Source organism: Chelonia mydas, chromosome 2 (genome assembly GCF_015237465.2).
Source record: "Chelonia mydas isolate rCheMyd1 chromosome 2, rCheMyd1.pri.v2, whole genome shotgun sequence".
Classification (NCBI taxonomy): Eukaryota; Metazoa; Chordata; order Testudines; family Cheloniidae; genus Chelonia; species Chelonia mydas.
Window position 1 is genome coordinate 250,269,605 of NC_057850.1, and position 24,074 is coordinate 250,293,678.

Genomic DNA, 24,074 nt, shown 5'->3' on the forward strand with positions numbered 1-24,074 from the left:
GGGGTAGGTTTCTGGAGGTGGATGCTCCATGCCGGGGAAGAGTGCTTCTTCCCCAACCCAGCCCAGCCGGAACTAGCTGCTGAGCCCGCTGTGGTTCTGTTATTACTTGCAAACCTTCCGGGGTACGTGCGGGCCAGCCAACGGCCAGGGTGGGGCTGGGGAGGGCCAGGTGCGGGGGGAGGGGCTTGGTGGGTTGGGGGTTCAGGTCTGAGGGTTCATTGTGGGGTTCTGGGTGCGGGGAGTGAGGCTTGTATGGGGGGGTCTGGGTATGGGGGGTTGGGCGGAAAGGAGATGGGTCTGACCTGGACCAGCTGCAGCGTCTCCAGCCTCCCCCCCGGCAGTGATTTACTTCTCTGCTGACTGCTCCAGGCGCCCAAAATGACGGACCCGCGCTGCTGGGGCGGGGCGTGTGACTGCTCTTGCAGCTTCCCTTAGCTTTGCTGACAGAAAGTCATTTTTCTGCATGGAAGCAAAAAAATCTGTGTGGGACATGAATTCTGTGCACGCACAGTGTTGCAGAATTCCTTCAGGAGTAATCAGTTTATATGCTGTCTCCAGCCTCCCACTTACCTTCTGTAACCATAGCAGCTCTCTCTACCCAATCCCCCTTGTCTCAGCAGTAGCCCTTGCAGTGTACCATAGAGTCTTTTCAGGGACAGTTTTTAAGTCTTTCACCTGTATCCTTCCCCAATGGACTCATCTTGTTAGACCAGTGGTCTCCAACCTTTTACGCCCAAGATCCCTTTTTGAATTTAAGGGCAACCCAGGATCTACCCCGCCCCTTCCCAAAGCCCTACCCCACTCACTCCATTCCCCCCTCTCTCCGTTGCTTGCTCTCCCCGACCCGCACTCACTGTCACTGGGCTGGGGTAGGGGTTCGTGGTTCAGGGAGGGTGCGGGCTCTGGGCTCGGGTCAAGGGGTTCGCAGTGTGAGCGGGGGCTCTGGGCTGAGCCTGGGGCAGGGGATTGGAGTGCAGGAGGGTGCTCCGGCCTGGGGCAGAGTGTTGGGGTGCAGGGGGGTTGCAGTGTGCTGGCTCTGGGATGGGGGTCAGGGCTGGGGCAGGGTGTAGGAGGGGGTACAGGGTGCTGGCTCTGGAAGGGGGCTCAGGGCTGGGGCTTGGGGTGCAGGAGGGGGTTCTGGGTGTAGGAGGGGGTATGGGGTGCTGGCTCCAGGAAGGGGCTCAGGGCTAGGGGTTGGGGTGCAGCTAACGTGGCTGCTGCTAAGGCAGGCTCCCTGCCTACCCCAGCCCCATGCTGCTCCCAGAAGGGGCCAACGCGCCCCTGCAGCCCCTGGGGGGGGCAGGGGGCATGTGGCTCCACGTGCTGCCCCTTTCTGCAAACACCACCCTCACAGCTCCCATTGGCCACAGCTCCCCATTCCTGGCCAATGGGAGCTGTGGGGGCGGTGCTTGCAGGGAGAAGCAGCGTGCAGAGGGAGACCCCCTGCCCCTCCCAGGGCTATGAGACCATGCTGGCCACTTCTAGGAGCGGCGTGGGGCCGGGGCAGGCAGGGAGCCTGCCTTAGCAGCAGCCCCGCTACACCACCAGAGATCGCCATTGACTGGGAGATCCTCGAGGATTGACCAGTCGATTACGATCAATCGGTTGGTGACCACTGTGCTAGACCATGGTGTGACATTGCACTCCATATGCTTCATAAAAATATGTTTATAAGTGTGAATATGACGTAACTGGAATATGCTTTATGCAAAAGGTGCCTTGTAAGGTATCATTACAAAGCTTATAATCTACTGAGTGTGTTCATCCTATTTGTGTGAATGTATCACTCTTGTATCTGAAACTAGGAATATGAAATATAACTCTGAGGTCCTATTGTAATTGTGCAAAGTGTGGGCCATTCATGGTGGTTTAGAATCTTGATGGCTCACATTGACTAGGACAATGAAGTGAGCTGTAGCTCACGAAAGCTTATGCTCAAATAAATTTGTTAGTCTCCAAGGTGCCACAAGTACTCCTTTTCTTTTTGCGAATACAGACTAACACGGCTGCTACTCTGAAAATTGATTAGGACAATTGATTGTAAATGGCTCTGTTTACTTGCAAACCTTCTGAGGCACATGCGGGCCAGCCCTGGAAGAATGGAGACTAGGGGTCTCACAGGACGTGTGAACATGTCACCTGATACTGGAATCCATTTTAAACCTGGTGCTTTTCCATTTAGAAGGAGGGGTGGGGACCCAGAAAGACAAAGGATTCCTGCCTTGTGCCAAAGCTATAAAAGGGGGTGGAACAGAACAAAGGGAGTCCCAGTCATGAGAAAACCCCTGCTTTTCATGTACAATGCCTGCTGGAACTAACAAGGACTGTACCGGGGAAAGGTTTGGGTCAAGACTGGAAAGGAGTCTAGTCTGTGAAAGAAGCTTATTGGAACATCTCTGAGGGTGAGATTTACCTATAATCAGTTTCTTAATGTATTAGGCTTAGACCTGTGTGTTTTGTTTTATTTTGGTGGGTAACTTACTTTGTTGTGTCTGTTATTACTTGGAATCACTTAAATCCTACTTTTTATACTTAAGAAAATCACTTTTGTTTATTGATAAACCCAGAGTGATTAATACCTGGGGGAGCAAACAGCTGTGCATATCTCTCTATCAGTGTAGTAGAGGGCGGACAATTTATGAGTTTACCCTGTATAAGCTTTATACAGCGTAAAACAGATTTATTTGGGGTTTGGATCCCATTGGGAACTGGGTGTCGGGGTGCTGGAGATAGGTCACCTGCCGAGCAATTTTTGGTTAAAGTCTGCAGCTTTGGGGGCGTGGACCAGACCTGGGTCTGGGTTGCAGCAGGCTAGCGTGTCTGGCTCAACAAGACAGGGTTCTGGAATCCCAAGCTGGCAGAGAAAATGGGCTCAGAGGTAATCTCAACTCGTTAGGTGACAGTCCCAAGGGGGTCTCTGTGATGATTGACTGGTCGATTCTCTACGATCGACCAGTTAATCGTGATCGACCGGTTGGTGACCACTGTGCTATACCATGGGTTCTGGACCATGGGTTCCAGAGAATCAGTTCTAGATTTCCTATTGGATTAAAAACTTCTGAAGTTTTATTTATTGTTTGCACAAGCAGCCATCCTTTCCAAAGTCCTAACCATCTAGGAATCGACAGTTAAAACTTCTGCAGTGATACATTAGGAGTAAGTGTGTTCTGTGTTACCGCTGTCCAGCCAATGGTTCATATGGGGTGGAGTGGCTGGGGACATAGCTAAGTGGTAGGGCACAGGCTTAGTGCATATGAAGCCCGAGATTTAATCCATGGCATTTCCTCCACATATTCACTGGTGGGCCAACTCACGAGCCAGAGTATCAAATAAATCTCCTAATAGCAGCAGAATGTCAGCTCCTTTCTTCAGGATGGGTTTATTTCTCCAAACCAAAAGAGTCCAGCATAAATAAAACAGATAAACTAGGTCCTTTCCTCTGACCCAGCGTCCTCTGCAGGTCTCTCCCTCCCTACTGAGAAGCTACTCAGCGCTTAGGGCCTCAAGTTACACAGATTTGCTTAATAATGTGTGTTTCTGTCCACATATTGAACAGGCATCTGTGTCTCTGTTTATTTAGGTTTTCTCCAATATCCACCCTGATTATTTGGCATGGATTTAGCTTCTACAGCTGGGGCCAATTTCCCCCAGATGATGCCACACAGATCAGATTGTGTGGTTTATATTTGAACTGGGTGGCCTGATTCCCTACAGCAAATGGGATCAAATCTGCCCTCAATGATGGGTTTGGAGTAGCATGGGCATAGCTGAGGCCCATAGTTTGGCCTGTTATTGCCAGTTTTGGCCAACTGTTTTGACTCTTTATCTTGAACAAACAAGAAAGTGGGCCTGATTCTCCTCCCCCTTATACCAGTTTAACACTAGTTTGACTCTTGATTTACATCAGTGTGAGAAGAGAATCTGGTCCAAAGTACTTGCCCTTTTCATAGCCTTCAAACAGAAGGCAGACAGTGTTAACAGAAGGGACCAGTGTTCTGGCCCTGATCCTGCTCCCATTAAAGATTAGACCCTCTGTTTTTATTAGGGTTGGTTTTTTTAAGCAGTTCTTCTGTGATAAGAATAGATGAAGTTGATATGATTAGCAGGCTGAGATATTGTTATACACTGAGGTAACACTTGCCCAACATTTGTTAAATATACTGCACCTAACTCTATGTACACATCAAAATAGTCTCGCTGTTCCAAATAGCTGAAGCTCTCAAAGCATTTGACAGATGGGGTATCAAAGGCCATATTAGTGATTTTGCATGTTTGTTTCTGGGCACCATTTGAGACACCTAAAGAGTAATCTTCAGAATGTGATGAGCGCCTTCTCTCTGAAAATTAGCCCCTGTAAATGTATTTCAAGTTGTGCACCCAAAATAATTAGTTTCGTTTGAAAAATCTTGGCCTTAATGACAAGATCCCACATCAAGTCAATAACAGAGTCATATTAGACCCCAGGCCTCCTGACAGTCAATCCGGGGCTCTAAACAGTAGACATCGCTAGTCTCACATTGCTACTTCCAGTATGAGTCCTGTTTATTTGTTAAAATGGTGATAAAAGTGAAGAACAAAGGAGAGCTTCCTCCTCTCTTGATACTGCTGCTTCCTTCTTTTGATCATTCTGTTTGCGAGAGGTGGGGGGTAAAGTCCTTCGGGCCTTGCAGGGAGCAGTTATTGGAAAAGGAAAATAAAGAGTTATTTGTTAATATCCGCCTCAGAGCAAAGATAAGACTGGCTAACCCCCCCATTGATAGCAGGAGCCTTTGTTTCCACAGTCTCCATTGAAGATATTCGGGATGTGAGGCCCGGTCACCAGACAGAGGGGATGGAAAAATATGCCAAAGATGTCCCTGAGCATCGCTGTTTTTCCATCATCTTTAAAGACCAGCGGAAAAACCTGGATCTCATTGCCAGTTCTGAAGATGATGCCAGCCACTGGATTGCAGGCCTGAGGAAAATCATAGCCAAGAGCAATTCCATGAGCCAGAGGCAGAAACTCCAACAGTATCCTTTGCATTTTAAAAGTGATCAATTATCTAACCACAACAAAGATGCACTTGTCTGTCTCAGTTGGGGTATTTGTATGTGTGTGCGGGGGTGTAAAACTGCACTATGAACAGGGCACTGTGTCTCCTCTGACACTGACTTTACATCTGTATGACTCCATGGACTTTTTCCTGATTTACACTGATGGGAGAGTCCTTTCAGCAAAGAATTGTCTCATTGAGGACTTAAGATAAAAAAGCCATTACTTCCTAGATTCTTCAGGAATTTGTTTCATTCACCATGATCTCCAGGATGGGAATTTCTTGGGAATTAATGAAAGGCTTGTCGTGTTTATGATGTTTTATAGAAATGTAATGCAAAGGAGCTGATTTTCCTCTCTTGTGCACCAATTTTACATCAGTGTCGTTCCACTGACTTTAATGGAATTACTCCTCATTTACGCCAGCATGGGAGGAATACCTCTCCCTGAAGAGCTTGCTCGCTATGTAGACACACTACAGACAAGGAGGGGGGGAAAGGAATGCAACAGAGAAGCAAAGCTGGTGAGTCACTGGCTGAAATCCTGGCCCAACTGAAGTCAATGGGAGTTTTCCCCCTGGCTTCAATGGAGCCAGGATTTCATGCACTGGGCTGTAGATCCTTGAGCATCCATAGGCTTCGCTGTTGGGCTGCATTTTTTAAAGTATTTGAACCACATTTGGCCTTTTGGATGCTCTGTGGGTCTCCCTGCTATTAAAGCAACCTGCCTGAATCGGGACTGGGATTCTTGAGAGGTGCTGACCCACTGGTTGTCTTGTGAGTGCCAAGCATACTAACCTGGATGGACTTTACAGATATCGCACCATCCCTTGTCCTTTTATACGTTATTCAACATACTTATGCATGCTGTGGTCTCACACTCTGTCAGGGAGAGGGGGACAGGTTTTTCTCCCCACAGAGGTCCCTCGGTACCACCAGCAGGACGGTCAAGTTGAATTAGGCATTAGTCAGCCTGCCACATCCCTCTCTCCCCTAGGTTGTGCTTTGACTAGCACCTGGGGTGTTAAGTCTATGGAAGCTGTATTTCTCACTGGAACCTGCATTGTCTTTTAACTGGAGATAGGGCATCCCCGGAAGCTCATGACAGAAGCTTTTGGTAAGACACAGAATTTCCCACGAACCCTTACTGCATTTAAACTGTGGGTGACTCGGCATCCTAGTTCCACTGTTATTGTGTGGCAAGCGCAGACCCTGGTTGCCATTCAGAAACAAGCACCAGCTCTGGAGAGAGAAAAAGGAGCCAGCACTTCTTATCTGGTGGCAAAACAGTGGCAGACAGAGGTTTTATTGTCGTTTTCTGCCACTAGTGAGAGTTGGTTGGAAAATTTTACTCTAGAAGGGAGAGGCTTAAAGATTCTTGGAGTAGCAAAACAGTCATCAGGAACAGGGAAGTTTGCCATTCATCTCTCTCATTTTTGCATCTATTGCTGCAGCCCAGTGCATGCAAGCTAGTGACTTGCAGATCACGAGGGATCCCGTGCCCTTGTCTGATAGCAGTCTGCGGTTGTGGCTGAACAGCGTGATACTTCAAGAGGGTGAGATGCAACCAAATAGCTTTTGCTTACCACCAGCTCCAAGGTCCTTAAAGCCTCTAGGAGATTGTGTGTTTTTTCAACACTTCGGCCCAGATTCTGCCCTCAGATCTATGCAGGCATGTCTGGCTGAAGTTACTGGCTTGACCAGCACTGACCAAACAATGCAGAATTGTTGCCACAGTGCCAGTTGAGTGAATGATGTAGCTCATCCTCTTGGGAGGAGCCTCACTGCTTGGGTCAACAAAGCTCAAATTTAGCTCCCTCCTTATTTCAGTTCAGCCTCTCCTCTCGCACTGTGCCTTGGGCTCCCATCTGGACCCAACCCGTGGCTGGGTCAGTACTTCCTCCTCTGTCTCTACCACCTTGCTACATTAGCTCCTCTGTGCCTTGTTGTCACTCATGGGTGGGGGACCTTCACTAGGTCTTTCTACTACTTCATAACCTCTGGATATACCAGAGGTTTTGCTGCTGGCCTCAGCATCTTCAGCTGGAGGACTCTGTACCTGGATGTTAGCTAGTCTGTCCCAGTGCTCACAGTCTGGGGACTATTTTTCCTGTAAGTAAAGTTCTGGTCTTCTCGTCACAGTGCAGCACCCCTGCCTGGCTTTCTTCTGACATTGCTCTGAATCTGCCTGTCTCTGGCGCTGAGGTGTTTGCTGAGCCTAATTAGGGGTTTAGTGCTTGCCACTGGCACTTCCCTAATCCAGTTAGCCCGTGATAATGAGGGACCTCCCTGACTCCTGTCCTGCTAAGGTCATTCATTTTCTTGTGACCTTCACAGTAGATAGGGATCTATTAAGTACAAATTCCTCCAGCTTTTAATACCATGTATTCCCTTCCCATGTCTTCGCTGGTTTATGGAGACTTTCCATCCCCTCCTACTTTACCTCCCTTTGGCTTTCGTTAGGAACATACCTATAGGAATTGCCATAGTGGACCAGACAAAATTTCCTGTCTTCAACAGCAACCAAGGCCAGATGTTTCAGAGGCAGATGGAAACCACAAGCTGCACCTAACTGCAATATTGTAGAATATCATAGCATAGGGAGAGGGAATTTACTGTACTGTATCATGTAATACGGGATCACCAGAATTTCTTCCTGAGCCCAGCTAGTGATCAGGGTGTGCCCTGAACTCTGAGGAAGGACGGCCATTGTTTCCCAAACATTTTTGGCATCCCCACTGTTACCCGGGGTTCTTTCAACCCAAAGCTCTTGGTACGTTTTACTCTGTGTGAGGTGGTGTCAGGAAAAAGATCAGGGGAGACACGGCCGTCCGACCGATAGATGACTGGCACAAACAGGACAACACAAGAGGGCTTTCACTTAAAGCTAAACTTTACTTAGTCTCGAGCACTTATACACATGTCCGCAACAGGTTAGTAAAACACCCCCAACCCTTGATAATTACCAAAGCTGAGTGTGGCTCTCGAGTGGCACAGCGGCAGCTGGGGAACACAAGATGCACCCAGAGGGAGAGTCCAGTCCTGAGAAGTCCAACTACCTCAAACTTTTCCCCCTTATTTATACATTAGTAATAGAATGACATGTCCCTTAAAGCAAACTTGTTAAGTAAGCAGTTTCAATGGTCAAGTGAGAGGTTCCTTCTGATTATCGATTAACCAGGTGTGGGTTTTTCCAGAGTTTGCAGCCTTGAGGCCTCAATAGACATTCCTGGGGCACATCCTGCTCTTCTAAGATGCATGTATCAGCAACTTCAACACAACTCTTATCAGGAAGGACGTGGGGTCAAGCTGCCCTCTCTGTGGCTCCCAAAACTCCCCCCCCCACCTCCGCTCGTGCCTTGGTCAAACTGAGAGTGCTGAATGGCCAGTTTACAGCCTGCTGACTTGGCTGCTTTTATCAATAAGCCATAGTGGTTTCAGGCACTTTACTGGTTTGCCACTTCAGTTGAGACTTTCCTCACCGCTTGGGCTGACCCCCAAATTTAGCTCAGTTCAGCCCTTCCTCTTGCACTGTGCCTCATGCTCCCACCTGCAGCCAAACCACCATCTCAGTGCTAGGTTTCACTTCGGCGGCCACCATCTTGCTACACTGGCTCCTCTATGCCTTGTTGGTACTCATGGGTGGGGGGGGGGGGGCCTTCACTAGGGGTCATGAAGGTTATTGCCTTCTAGAGCCCTCCTTTCTGGAGAAACCCGTGGCCATGCCAGAAATAATATTTGCCTGACTGTTTTCATTCTAGTTAACATTTGTGATGACTGCACCCCTCCACCACCACCTCTGTGGGTGTCTCGGCTACAAAAAAGCCACCTCTGGAGCACGTCCAATTTAAACCACTGAACAATTTCCATCAAAGAGTAGAGATGATTGTATCTAAATAACAATAACATTTGTTTGGGGCAAAGGCTGTAATTTCCAAAGTGGAAACATGCCTCTCTCTCTCTTTAACTCCTAGTCAGAATCCAAGTTAAATGGGGTGGGGAGGCAAACAGTATTTCTGGAAGACTAATTATGGTGCCCTGTTGGCGTCCAGTCTGGAACAGTTACTATCAGTCTAACCCAACCTGGAATTACAGAACAGCAAGATTCTCATTTTAGGTTTGCTGATGTTTAATTAAAGCCTGGAATTTAAACTTAGTCTTTCTTCAGTGGATGTGCCTGGAAGTGTGGTTTGATGTGAAAGTTTCTTGAAAAGAAATGTGCATCATATATGAATACAGATAGATAGGAAAGAAGTGTTGGGGGCTCTTGGTCCATTCTTCTCCCTAGCAGGGCAGGGTTGTTCTCTGCAGTACATTTTCCTGTGCTTGCCACCCTAGTTTAAAGAAATGAACATGGAATAAAGTCAGGCATTTGACAGATGTTTTTTGATGCTTCTGTATATACGGTAGTGCCCGACTAACAGTCCAGTTCAGCTCTAGAGCAAGCAGGCATAGCTTCAATTGATTTCACACACAGTGTTGCACACAGTTTTGCCAGGGATGACTTTGGTCCATAGAATACATAGGAACTTTCAGTCTAAGCTGTGAGAAATGCAGCAGCTTTGCTTTTGGGTCTTTTTTTTTTTTTTTTCTGCTTTGGAATCACATCCCCTGAATTTCTAATTTGAACAAACTCACTAGATGCCTTAGAATTATTCTTCAGTCATTCTTCCTTAGTTTCTAGTGGAAGATGGTAGCTTCAGGAGCCAGCAGATTCTTTAAAACAGCAGTGAGACAATATTGTCTCCCTGTTCAGACAGGAATGAAAGCCATAGCTTTCCATCAATCGTAGATACTTAAATGGTCCCCATTACCATTGTGTTTGAGCACTTCATTCTTTATCATATGTATCCTCACAACATTACTGTGAGGTAGGGCAGTGCAATATGCCCCATTTCACAGATGGGGAATTGAGGCCCAGAATGGCTAAGTGATCTGCCCAAGGTCACACACAAGTATGTGGCAGAGCAGGAAATCAAATCCAGGTCTCCCAAGTCACAGGCTAGTGCCCCAACCACTCGAGCAGCCTTCTCTCAACCTGCTAAGGCCCAACCTAGGATGCAGTGTGCGACAAAGATCCAAAATGAGGAGCACAAACCATTAGCCGTGCAGGACACTTCTAATGTAGTAGGATTCATCCCGTTAGCATGAGTGATGCTTTCTATATGATCTCTCTGATCCTCGATTCTTTATTTCTGATGTAAATCATTTTTAACAACAGAAGTGAGGGGGCATAGTTAACCTTGGGACTGAAATGAGGGATATGTCAGAGGTAGGATGATGCCCAGGAAATCTTCAGTTGTGTTTGAGGCTCTACCGTTAAATGGTTTTGTGACCGTTGTGGTTAGATGGCTAGCTGTGTCTCTGCCCTCTTTCTGGTCTCTCTGAGTGTTTGGCCTCTTGTCCTCACCTCTCTCAGGGTGGAATTTTGCGAATCTTCTACTTTTGGGCGGGGACTCAGGTACTGTGATGGGGTGCACCTTCCTATGGTCGCATGCTGTCACACAGTCTCTCTCTCTCATCCCAGTGTCCTCTTCAGCTAGGTCACTCAGTGTCCCCCCTTCTGGGATATATAAAAGTCTTTCCTTCAGCAGTCCTAGGTAGTCTTCCCATTCACTGCCTCAGGTGCCACTCCTTCAGTGGCTGGTAGGGGAAGCCAGGCCCACCCTCTACTCCAGGTTCCAGTCCAGGGACCCTCAGCCTAGCAGTTCTGTGCATTACCCTCCCAGCCCTCACTGCTCCTTCCCTGGATGGCTTCCTACCACTCCTGGTTCCCCCGCTTTCTCTAGGAGTACCAGCTCCAAACCCTCCTCCCTCTTCCCAGGGAGTGATTGCTCTTTCCCAGTCCAGCTTCCTGTCTTTGTAGGCCCTGCCTGCACCTGCACAGCTGAACCTGCTTCCTATCAATACCGTGCTCCCTGGCTCTCATTCCAGGTGCAGCCTTACAGTTAATAGACCGTAACCCCTTCCAATCCTGTGTGGGGTGAACACCCCATCACAGGTACACTGCCCTGTGTATACCAATCGCTTATTGCCCTGTGGGTCTGACTGGGTTTCGGGTACTTGCATTTCCTCCCTTCAGAAATATGTGATCAGTGATATAGGGAGCAATGGCCTTCTGAAAAAGACAGTATTTTTATTTAGCAGCTATTACCAACAGGAGAGTGGGTTTGTGGGGGGTGGGGGGGAGTGGGGAGAAAACCTGGATTTGTGCTGGAAATGGCCCAACTTGATTATCGTACACATTGTAAGGAGAATGATCACTTTAGATAAGCTATTACCAGCAGGAGAGTGGGGTGGGGGGAGAGAAAACCTTTTGTAGTGGTAAACACCCATTTTTTCATGGTTTGTGTGTATAAAAAGATCTTCTGTATTTTCCACAGTATGCATCCGATGAAGTGAGCTGTAGCTCACGAAAGCTTATGCTCAAATAAATGGGTTAGTCTTTAAGGTGCCACAAGTACTCCTTTTCGGTTTGTAGAGAAGTTGCTTCTGAGGTGGGAAGCAGGATTGAAGACAAAATGGAGATGATGTAGCTGCCTTTTTATATCCTTTGCTATGTTGCGTGTTCATCCTCTGTCCCAAACACAAGCTCACAGCACATGGGCATGGAAAAGCACTTGGAGTCCCCTGGCCACAAGGCATGTCTCTACATGTCCAACTGACTCGTAGGTGTAGTCTCTGGCTTCTCTTAATGGGTTCTTTGTACAACTGATTGCCCTTGATGGGCCAGTAAGCAGGCTGGATAGTGCTGAAACCCAGAAACCCAGCACAGGTTTGAGATGCAGATATAGTGCACACATTTAGTTGGGGTTAGTCCTGCTTTGAGCAGGGGCTTGGACTAGATGACCTCCAGTGGTCTCTTCTATGATTCTATGATTTATAACTCATGATACAAAGATGATACACATAATAAATATGCTTATCATATTTAGCAAATCATAACTTTTCCGCTGATACCTTACATGGCATATCTTGGCATATGACTCATTGCAATTTTGTAATATTGGTATCCATAATATTATAAATGGTCACCCATATTCCATATGGCATCACATGGTTGACTCCCCATCTGAGTCTCTCAGGCCAGGTCGACACCTAAAACTTAGGTCTACCTAGCTACATCACTCAGAGCTGTGAAAAATGTCATGCCCTGTGTGATGTAGTTGGGTCAACCTAATCCCCATTTTAGACGCAGATGGAAGAATACTTCTGTCAACCTAGCTACTGCCTCTTGAGGGGGTAGATTTACTACAGTGATAGAAAACCCCCTCCTGTCGACGTAGCAAGTGTCCACAGTACAGCACTACAGTAACATAGCTGCAGTGTTACAACTGTGCCTTTGTAGCATAGAGATATACCCTCAGTCTCACTAACCTGCTCAGACTCGGTGCTTCCCAGGAGAGTGGGTGAGAGCCATTAATGCTACTTACTCTGGCATTGTCCCTGGCATATTGAGGGGCCATGTGGGTACCCACAGCAGTCCCACTGACTTGAAGGTATAAATTGTCCCCAAATGCGAAATAGTTATGGGTGAGGACAAAGTCACAAAGTTCAGCCACCAGGTTTGCTGTGACATTATCGGGGATACTGTTCCTGATGGCTTGTAGTCCATCTTTGTGTGGAATGTTGGTGTAGAGGGCTTCTACATCCACAGTGGCTAGGATGGTGTTTTCTGGAAGATCCAGGGCTGCCCAGGGGATTCAGGGGGCCTGGGATCTTCAGTGGCAGGGGTCCTTCCGCTCCGGGTCTTCGGATGTGGTTTGTTCGGCGGCACTGAAGGCCCCCCCGCTGCCGAAGTGCTGCCGAAAACTCCCGTGGAGGCCCCTGTGGGGCCCTGGGCCTGGGGCAAATTGCCCCACTTGCCGCCCCTCCCTCCCCCCCCCGGGCGGCCCTGGGAAGATCATCAAAGGATTGTAGTTTCCTCAGGAAGTCAGTGGTGTCTCGAAGATAGCTGGGAGTGCTGGTAGTGTAGGGCCTGAGGAGGGAGTCTACATAGCCAGACAATCCTGCTGTCAGGGTGCCAATGCCTGAGATGATGGAGCGTCCAGGATTTCCAGGTTTATGGATCTTGGGTAGCAGATAGAATGCCCCAGGTCGGGGTTCCAGGGGTGTGTCTGTGCGGATTTGTTCTTGTGCTTTTTCAGGGGGTTTCTTGAGCAAATGCTGTAGTTTCTTTTGGTAACCCTCAGTGGGATCGGAGGGTGACGGCTTGTAGAAAGTGGTGTTGGAGAGCTGCCTAGCAGCCTCTTGTTCATATTCCGACCTATTCATGATGACGACAGCATCTCCTTTGTCAGCCTTTTTGATTATGATGTCAGAGTTGTTTCTGAGGCTGTGGATGGCGTTGTGTTCTGCACGGCTGAGGTTATGGGGCAAGTGACGCTGCTTTTCCACAATTTCAGCTCCTGCACATCGACGGAAGCACTCTATGTAGAAGTCCAGTCTGTTGTTTCGATCTTCAGGAGGAATCCATGCAGAATCCTTCTTTTTGTAGTGTTGGTAGGAAGCTTCCTGTGTGTTAGTGTGCTTTTCAGTGGTGTGTTGGAAATATTCCTTGAGTCGGAGATGTCGAAAGTAGGATTCTAGCCTCACCGCAGAACTGTATCATGTTTGTGGGGGTGGTGGGGCAGAAGGAGAGACCCCGAGATAGGACAGACTCTTCTGTCGGGCTAAGAGTATAGCTGGATAGATTAACAATATTGTTAGGTGAGTTAAGGGAAGCACTGTTGTGGTCCCTTGTGGCATTTAGAAGTTTAAATAGTTTAGTGTCCTTTGTCCTCTGTAGAGATGCAAAGTGTGTGTTGTAAATGGCTTGTCTAGTTTTTGTAAAGTCCAGCCATGAGAGCGTTTGTGTGAATGGTTGGTTTTTTAAGAGAGTTTCCAGTTTTGAGAGTTCATTCTTAATCTTCTCTTGTTTGCTGTATAGGATGTTGATCAGGTGGTTCTGCGGTTTCTTTGCGTGTGTGTGGCATAATCTCTCACTATAATCTGTATGGTATGTTGATTGTAATGGATTTTTTACCTTCAATCCTTTTGGTATTATGTCCATCTGTTTGCATTTGGAAAGGAAGATGATGTCTGTCTGTATCTGCACAAGTTTTTTCATGAAGTTGATGGATTTGCACTTCATACGGCTAAATTCAGTGCCTTTCATGGTGACAGGTTTCTGCCGTGTTAGTCTGTATCAGCAAAAAAAACGAGGAGTCCTTGTGGCACCTTAGAGACTAGTGCTATCATGCTAAAGGAGTTGAGAACCACTGCTTTAGATACACATGTGGCAATTGTAGGTAAATATTCACATATTAAGGCTTACCACTGCGGACGCTAATGGTATCCGTAAACATCTTTTTTCTCAGGGAAAATATGATGGGCTCAGTTAAAATATTGTGTATTGTCCCTTAGGGTCAGTTAATTATATTCTAGCTCACGCCCTCATCTCCCAGAATGGGCATTTTTTAGTCTTTTTGGAATGATTTTTGAAACAGTGCCTTCTGCCCTAGACCCGTTTATGGCAGTGAGGACTACATCCATAGAGATTTGATGACCTTTATCTTAGTTTGATAATTTTCCTAGTTTAAAAGTAGAATGCTTTCCCTGAAGACCTCATTCATTTGATGATTAAACGAGCAGAAAGAAAGAGGGTGCTCTGCTGCAGTAATAGCCATTCCTATTTTGAAAAAAACGCCAAGATATTTAACCGTCTGACATGATCTTCCAGAAAAGACATAGGAATGCCAGTGGAATCAATGACAGATATTTTATTGTAATCGGCTGAAACAGTACAGTAACATCGTAAGCTGTAATGTTAGGGTAGTGTAGAATACAGTGATATATAACTTATGTGTTTTACAAGGGAACGTTGGAACCTACCAGCAACACCAGTTCCACTTTTAAAAAAAGTGGTAAGAAATATAGGAACAGATCCTCAAATATATACCAGAGTAGAATCATAGAATATCAGGGTTGGAAGGGACCTCAGGAGGTCATCTAGTCCAACCCCCTGCTCAAAGCAGGACCAATCCCCAATTTTTGCCCCAGATCCCAAATGGCCCCCACAAGGATTGAACTCACAACCCTGGGTTTAGCAGGCCAATGCTCAAACCACTAGACGGCATATAGCTTTCACAAGATGAACAGTAATGTTTCTGCTGGGGAATCTTTTCCCAATATCCAGGCTCGGGTTCGTTAGTGTCTTCCCCAGCTCCAATCAAATGCTAGTTGATATACTGGATCTCGATCAAATCCCGCCTATCCATGCAGGAAACCATCAGTTTTGCCTTCTGGGAGCTCTTTGCCCTCCTTCCCTCACCCCCAATCCCCTGTTAACGGCCTTGAACGCAGTGCTCATTCTCTTGCAAAAATGTTTTGTGATTCAGCTGGGGCAAGAAGCAAATAATGGGGCAAATAATGTTTTTCTCACTCCCAGTGAGTGAAAGAGCTCTCCTCGCCCGGGGACTCTTATGTGACAGAGCGCTCTGCTGCCACCGAAGCAACCCTTAACATGCTCTTTAAAAACAGAGGGCCAGATCCTCAGCTGGCGTAAATTGGCTTGATGGCACTATGCTGATTTACACCAGCTGAAGACATGCCCAGAATCTCTAGGTGAGTTTTTTTTCCCAGGGGGAGGGATGATAGATGGGGGAAGGAATCGATCTGGAGTGATTTCCTTACATCAGCTTGCAGCTGGATCCACTCCTGCTTGCAGAAAGCCGATAAGAACAAAGACAACAAGATGAGCTTTAAAGAGCTCAAGAACTTCCTGAAAGAAGTGAACATTCAAATGGATGACAGTTATGCCAAGCAGATCTTTCAGGTAAGGAGAATTCACAATTAGCATGGCAGCGAAAGGGCTGGCTTGGGGTCACAGTCCCTGACCTTCACACCAACTGAGCTGGAGACAAACGCTCAACATGCTGATTGAGCCCTAGGATTGTGCATGTGCCTTAGGATCTTCAAAGTGCTCACTGTTGGCCTAACTGGGCTCCCAGTTAAATCAATGGTCAAATTCCCATTGACTCCAGTAGGAACAGAGCTGGGCCAATCTTGAGTGCGTTTTGAAAACTCCATCCATGGTGAATTGGGGACCCACTGTGAGAGCTGCCATGTCCCAGAAGTATAAATGAGTCCAAGAACAGAGGGGGATGCAGAAAAGAATTAGTCACTGATATGGATAATGCAAGATAAATGGATAAGATCAGTGAGAGAGCAGGTACCCTTGGGCATTGGTGGATCAGGACTTCAGAGTGTAATGACTACATGCCGAAAAGTTAAGTCCCCCCGGAATAAGTTCTGCTATAGTCACTCACCCTAACACAGTGCGGTAAAATGCCAAGTGGCTTCTGTAAAATCAAGGAAAGTTATACAAGATAGCGGAAAGCGTGAATTAAAGGAATACAATCATAATAGTTATGCAACACTGCACACTGGCAAGGAGCAATTATGGTGCTTTAATGACCCAAGACACATGAACTCCGCTCAGGGATATGCACTACTAATTTCTTGTGCTTCGACTTGCTGGCGGAGCCAGTGGGAAGGTAATGACAGTGACAAGAAGTCCTTAGTTGTTGAGTTTTTAGTGTTCCTGAAACCCAGCCTTCCTGCTTGCGTGAGATAAAGCCCATTGGACTGATTTGTAGGCCCTCATCACATCTGTTGCTTAACTTCACTGAAGTGGGCAGTGTCGGAAAGAACTGTTCTTTTCCCTTCAGAGTGCTACTAGATGGTAAAAGCACACGCAGCTGTCAAAACCAAGTAGTGGTTCTCATGCTCCCCTCTGCTTCTGCAAGTGGAGGGTTGGGGGGTAGAGCCCTGCTTAGGGCTATTTTTTAAATCCTGCGCCCATCCCGCAATACTCACTCCTGCATCGTCTCTTGCATTTTTATCCCACTCCCACCCAAGGAAACCTTAGATCCCGCAAATCCTGCAGTGCCCACTCCCGCATTGTCTCTTGCATTTTTATCCCACTCCCACCCACGGAAACCTTAGATCCCACAAATCCCGCAAGAGAGACACACTCCCCCACGCTACTAAAAACAAAACAAAACAAACAAGAAACGCCAGATCGGTTCATATATATTATATATAAATGGAATTCAGACACAGTTTTTACCACTAAAAGAATAAAACAAATCTTGCTTACACCATGTAAAAAAATATTTTAACTCCTGTTATAAGACATCAGATCTCTTTCTGTCCCTTGCTTAAAGTTAAGTATTAAAACCTTTATTAAAACAACAACAACAAAAAACAAACTTGCTTTCCATTGCTGAATTTCTATTATGACAAACTGGCGAGAGATTTAGTATTTTCCCACAAATGACCACAGTCAGGTTTTTTTGCCCACCCAGTCCCGACCGCAACAAAGTACATTTTACCCGCTCCCACTCTTATGGCAGCGGGTCCTGTAGGACCCCAGTCCCGCTGCAGGGCTCTTCTGGGGAGCCTCAGACTGCAGGTCGTAGCTGGGGATTGCAAAGAAGGGAGGCATGCCAGCTCTTTGTGTTCCCCTAACCCTAGATCTGTGGAGACCTCTCTGTGTGGGAGCTCCACATGGATTCCGGGGGGAGGTTGGCCAGCATATCTCTACTGATTTCCTTCTGCAGAAGCCCCAGAATAAAGCTGCATAAACACAAGCTCTGTCTGCAGTAACATGTGCTTCCTTCCTTTTCCACACAGTGGAACAGGCCTGCTTCTCTGAGGGGACTCCTCTTGGAGCAGCTGCAGTCAGGGAGCACCCAGAAGAACAGCTTTCAGACTGTGAGCTCTGTGGGGTATACAGCATCTAGCCCTGGGGACCTGACCTGGGGCCCGTAGGTGCAGCTGAAATGCAAATTACAGTAATGATAATGAGCTGCTCTTACAGAGGCTGTGCTCTGTGGGGGCTCCAGGGGAATAGAGGGAAGCTGGGAAGGGTTGGCAGTGGAGAAGTGAGAGACCTCCACACAAACATGCTTGTCTCTGACAGATCTAGAGAGCATAATCCCCTGCCACTTCCTAACCCCCTCCCTCAATGGAATAATTAGAAGGAGACACTGGGAGTCTTCAAGGAGACTTGAAGCGTTTCAGTTCCTGCGTAGGGGAGCATTGGGCTCAATGAAGTAAAGCTATAAAGAGAGACTAAGCACTTGGCAGTGTCGGTTCATGTAGCAGTGAGCTGTTCTTCATACAGGCACAGTAATGAAGGATGATGGATCAATCAGACAGTGGCTATAAGGGTGTTTTCCTAAATTAGTCCTGTTTTCCATCAAGGTGGCCTCCCATACCTGTGTGGTCCCTCTATAAGTTCTAAGTTGACCTGGGTATAATGTCTCCAATGAAACCAGAAGCCACATAAAACTCACCGGGTTGTGCATTTCATTTCAAACTTGATCTCAGCTCTGTTCCATCACAAAGTTTCCCCACGCTTTCTGGCAAACTCAGTCTGATTCAGGGTATCAGGATGCATCAAAGCCAGGTAAAACCCAGCAGTTTGGACCAAGATTCTCTCTGTGATTTGGGGCTCATTCAAACCCAAAGTGAATCTCAGAGGGGACCACGCCATACAGGTCAAACTCAGAGAACATGTTCACACACACAGAGCAACCCAACTGGAATCTGGCCACGATGGCAGCACTTACACCCATGTTCTTTTGGAACGGGCAGCTAAGTCTATGTAATGGCCACTAAGGGCCAGGCTTCCAAGAGGTGGCGCTTACAAGAGCACAGGCCTCCATACAGCTGTACTGGGGTATTGTCTCAGTTCTGTCTCAAAGGAAAGAGCGTCATTGGCCAAATCCCCACTATCGCCAGTCTGCCTTTGTGCTTCTTCTCCAAGAATTAAGCAAATCAGACACTGCTGAGGTGACAAGCTTTACCAAGGTGACATCACAGGATGGTATAGACACAGACAGCAGCAAGCAAAATAATTGCTTCAGGAGTGTAGAAAACGATCTTGTTGGATTAAAATTGTTATTGTTTTTGTGCTTTTCGATACACACATCTGAATACAGAAAGAAAATGAAAAACATTATAAACTTGTAACGACACCATCTGTACCGTACAGCATAGTGTTAACATGCACCTGCAAAATCCATTTAACAACCTTAATATTACACTATAAAAGCAACTAAGTTGAAACCTATGTAGAGGGTGTCCTTTTAAATGACTAAGCATGTCAGGAGAAACAACTGAGCGGGTAAATAGGCCACTTTCTCAGCTTCTCTCAGCATTAAGGTGAATAAATGCCACCTCTGTCACTTTGAGTATGCCAGTTGTGAGATCATAGTTTTGACTTGTGGAATGCAACGAGCCACTGGATAGTTTAGGTTCGTTCATAACTAGGTTTAGGTTTAGGTTGGTTCATAACTAGGCAGCCCAATGGCTCCCAAAGTGTTCCAGCGGTGACTTTCCATAGGGAGCAATGATATCAATGCCCCAAAGACCTCATTATCATCTTGCTAGAGGACACCTCAGGGGCATCATGATTGTCTTCTGTGTGATTAGCACTGCTTGGCTTGCGTCCTAATAGGATGGTTGGTTAAATTAAAATGTGCATTTTGTTTCTAGGAATCAGGAATATAACCATATCTTGCATTTATACCATGTCTACCATCCTAGGGATCCCAGAGCCAGTTATACACTATGCACGTACAGAACCCCTGAAAGGTTGCCACCTCTGCAGTGGGTGGTGACCACCAAATGGCACACAGCATGGTCTACAGCACTCAGGGCTGGGGGATGGGACCTTTTTTGGCCAAGTACCATGGGGCAAACCAAGTACTATGGGAATTTTGAGATCTGTGTAGAGAGGGCAGGACTTAGTTTTCAGAGTCCCACCTGAAAGACCATCTAGACCTAATTGAACTCAGTGGGCCAGATCCTCAGCTGTGGAAGAGCTGGCTGTCTGTATTAGATATTTATAGAGAGCCAGTCATCAAAATATCTAGGCATCAACTGATAAGATAGGTACAGAGAAACCTGCACCAAAAATCCCTCAATCCTAATAAGAGACTCTGTGTCTTAAGAGACCACTTTGATGTATGCCCATGTTTTCCATTACAGTTTGTTTTGTTTGACCTTTAGTTAATTAAAATGTTTACCAACAAAAATCCTACCGAAGTAATTAACATTAGGGCGGGATAGGGAACGCTGCTGTAATATTGCTTGCAGAGGCAACATTGTGAAGATTGCAAGGGCAACCATTATATCACATCTAGTCAGCTGCTAACTATAACTGATAGGAAAAATGGCTTTTTCCCCATTGGAAATGTTGATGAAAACTCATTCATTCTCATGGAAAAGTTTAACTTTTAATAACCCATCAAAAACTGAAGTATTTGAGCCAGAAACTGAAACGTTTCCATTCAGAAATTCTGTTGTAGTGCCTCAAAGGTGCTGTAGTTTGAGTGCCTTATGTGCCCATTCTCCTTAATGAGCTAGGCTTCTGGAAGGGCTACATCTTCCATAATGCATCCTGGTCTCCCCTTATGGGAGGTGGTGGCCTCATGGGAGTCTCTGGTTGTGATGCGTCATGGGAGACATAGTTTAGCTGGGGAGCCCAACCCATATTGGAGACTGGGGACGCAAGGAAACTGAACTACAGTGCCCCTGAGCCACCAAGGTAGGATATCTGGATCAAAATATTTGGGAGTGGGGGCATTTGTTTTTCTGAGGAGAAATTAAAACTTTCCACAGAACGCAGGAACTTTTCACAAAAGAATTCATTTTGCTGAAAAACCCAAATTTTCCATCCAAAACCAGTTTTTATGGACTATCTTCAACCAGCATTTCTGCCAGTGCTTGCTAGTCTCTTAGTGCCGAATCCGAAACCCATTAAAGTGAATGGAAGTCTTTCCATTGACTTTAAGTGGCTGTACATCAGTCCCTTCATTACTTGCTTAACACAGGTTTCACTTACTGTTTCCTTGTACTCCCTGGTCTGTCTATCTCCATCTGTTGTATCTTAGATTGTAAGCTGTTTGGGGCAGAGACTGTCTTTTTACTCTGTGTTTGTACAGCACCTAGCGCAATAGGGTCCTGTTCTATGATTAGTGCTTTTAGGTGCTACAGTAATAAAAATAATGAATAATAATAACTGTTGATGTTTCAGCGCTAGAAAATGACCCTGGACAGGTCAGTAAGAGCCATCAATCAAGGGCTTCTCATTAGGCGGGAAATAACTTTCCAATTATTTTGTGTTCTACACTGTTTAGAGCTGGTGCAGATTACGGCTGGAATATGCTATAAGGAAAGAAGGTTTTCACTCCTTCTCCCCTCTACGTTTACAGCAGTGTGACAAATCCAAGACAGAGACCTTGGAAGATGAGGAGATAGAGACATTTTACAAGATGCTGACTGAGCGGGTGGAGATAGACGAGATCTTCAAAAAATACTCCAGTGCTGAAGGGATCATGTCCAGGGACAACCTGCTGAGGTTCCTCCGAGAAAAGCAGCAGGAGGAGCATGCTGTCCCTGAATCTGCACTCTCCCTGATTGAGAGATATGAACCCAACGAAAAAGGTGAGTTGGCAGCACTGGATGCTGTTTGGGTGAGAGTCTAAAATGCTTGCTCTGGGTAGAGCAATTCCTTGAACTATTTTGCTACTGTTTCCTTCTGCAGCCTTGCATGACCTTGTATTGCAGCAGCCATCTCTAATGTGTCAATATTCCAGAAGAATGTTAGCAGCTCCACAAGGATGTGTTGGGTGGACTGGAAAGTGTCTTTTTTCTCAGGTCTTTCCTCTGATCCAGTACCCAGCAGGAAGGTGGTTGATATATAGAGTTTTAAGGGTTGCTGTAGTCCTTGTGGGGAAGCGACAGATGGTTTATTTAATAATAATCCTTGCATAATATTTAGCACCACTATAGCACCTGTCATCTGATGGTCTCAAAGCACTTTGCAAAGGCAGATTTGTATTGTCATTTCCATTTTCCAGATGGGGAAACTGAGTCACAAAGAGCTAGATTCATAATAGGATTTAGGCACCTAACTGCCACTTTAGGCTCCTAAATCCCAGAATCAGGCCCCACTGGGATTCACAAAGCTCCTTCTCAGCTGCCACCAAACCCTGTAGACACCTAAGCTCACTCAGAGCCTAAATTTTTGGAGTAAAAGTTCCCTAGGTGCCTATGTTCCTGCCTCTGAGCATGCCCACGGCAGCCCCAGGCCAGGCGTCTGGATAATACACATGACTGAACTATTGGTATAGAAGGGTACAGCTTGCTCAGGAAGGACGGGTAGGGAGAAAAGGGAGGAGGGGTTGCCTTGTATATCAAAGATGTATACACTTGTGCTGAGGTTGAGATGGAAATAGGAGACAGACTTAAAAGTTTCCTGGGTAAGGATAAAAGGGGTAAAAAAGAAGGGTGATGTCATGGTAGACGTCTATTATAGGCCATCTAACCAGGAAGAAAAGGTGGATGAAGCTTTTTTGAAACAACTAACAAAATCATCCCAAGCACAGGACTTGGTGGTGATGGTGGACTTTAACTACCCAGAGATGTGTTGGGAAAATAGTACAGTGGGACACAGATTATGCATCAAGTTCTTGGAATACATTGGAGACAATTTTTTATTACAGAGGGTGGAGAAAGTGATTAGGGGAGAGGCTGTTCCAGATTTGATTCTGACGAATAGGGAGGAACTGGTTGAGAATTGGAAGGTGGAAGGCAGCTTGAGTGACAGTGGATCATGAAATGACAGAGCTCATGATTCTCAGGAATGTCAGGAGGAAGACAGCAAAAGAAAGACAATGGACTCAAGAAGGCAGATGTTAGCAAACTCGGACAATTGCTAGGTAAGATCCTGTGGGGCAAACCAAGTACTATGGGAATTTTGAGATCTGTGCAGAGTGGGCAGAATTTAGGTTTTCAGAGTCCCACCTGAAAGACCATCTAGACTTAATTGAACTCAATGGGCCCAGATCCTCAGCTGCTTTCTCTACACCAGTCATGATTTTATAGACCTCAATCATATCTCCCCTCCACCCTAAGTCACATGTGGGGGCCGATTGGGTTAGAATTTGCCTACTGGATCTGTTTACACAAAACAGGGTAAGATTCACTGGGCCAAAGAGAGTGAGCACAAGCCATAGATTCATAGCTATTAAGGTCAGAAGGGACCATTATGATCATCGAGTCCGACCTCCTGCACACCGCAGGCCACAGAATCTCACCCACCCACTCCTGCGAAAAACCTCTCACCTATGTCTGAGCTATTGAAGTCCTCAAAGCATGGTTTAAAGACTTCAAGGTGCAGAGAATCCTCCAGCAAGTGACCCGTGCCTCATACTACAGAGGAAGGCAAAAAAAACCCCAGGGCCTCTTCCAATCTGCCCTGGAGGAAAATTTCTTCCCGACCCCAAGTATGGCGGTCAGCTGAACCCTGAGCATATGGGCAAGATTCACCAGCCAGATGCCCAGGAAAGAATTTTCTGTAGTAACTCAGATCCCACCCCATCTAACATCCCATCACAGGCCATTGGGCCTATTTACCATGAATATTTAAAGATCAATTAATTGCCAAAATCATGTTATCCCATCATACCATCTCCTCCATAAACTTATCGAGTCTAATCTTAAAGCGAGATAGGTCTTTTGCCCCCACAAGTTTGAGAATGACTCCGTAACCTGGCAGTTGGAGCACTCCTCTGGGAGGTGAGCGACCTGGGATCCAGTCCCCCTGCCCCAATGGCTTTTTATATGATTTATCCACGGAGGAACTGCTTCAGCGGGAGAGACTGAGTGAGCCCCACTTCAGAATATCCCAGAGCTCAGTTAGGACACTCCCCAGAGAGGTGGCAGATCCTTGTTCAAATCCCTGTACTCCCTTCATGAGGAAGGGAGATTTGAGCTAGGGTCTTCCAAATCCCATATGAGTACACTAACCACTGGGCTAAAAGTTAGGCGGGAGCTGGCTCTGGTCCTCCCCTGGCCACCTGCAAAAACAGCATAGATTACACATGCCAAGAGAGGGTTCACAGCTGAGAATCCCAAGCAGAGGGAGGTGCCTTTCTGCAGCCTGCACTTAGGGCCCATCTCTGTGAGAGCAGTGGGGCTTAGGA

The 24,074-nt window shown here is 46.6% G+C and overlaps 1 protein-coding gene across 1 annotated transcript in view; it reads left to right on the top strand.

The window, feature by feature from the left end:
* Positions 1–24,074, top strand: part of PLCD1 (phospholipase C delta 1) — an 80,538-nt gene that overhangs the window by 24,898 nt on the left and 31,566 nt on the right. The window contains exons 3-5 of the mRNA XM_037891175.2: positions 4,782–5,010; positions 15,718–15,847; positions 21,300–21,531. Coding sequence (XP_037747103.1) covers positions 4,782–5,010; positions 15,718–15,847; positions 21,300–21,531 — 591 coding nt within the window. The remainder of the gene's footprint in view (positions 1–4,781; positions 5,011–15,717; positions 15,848–21,299; positions 21,532–24,074) is intronic.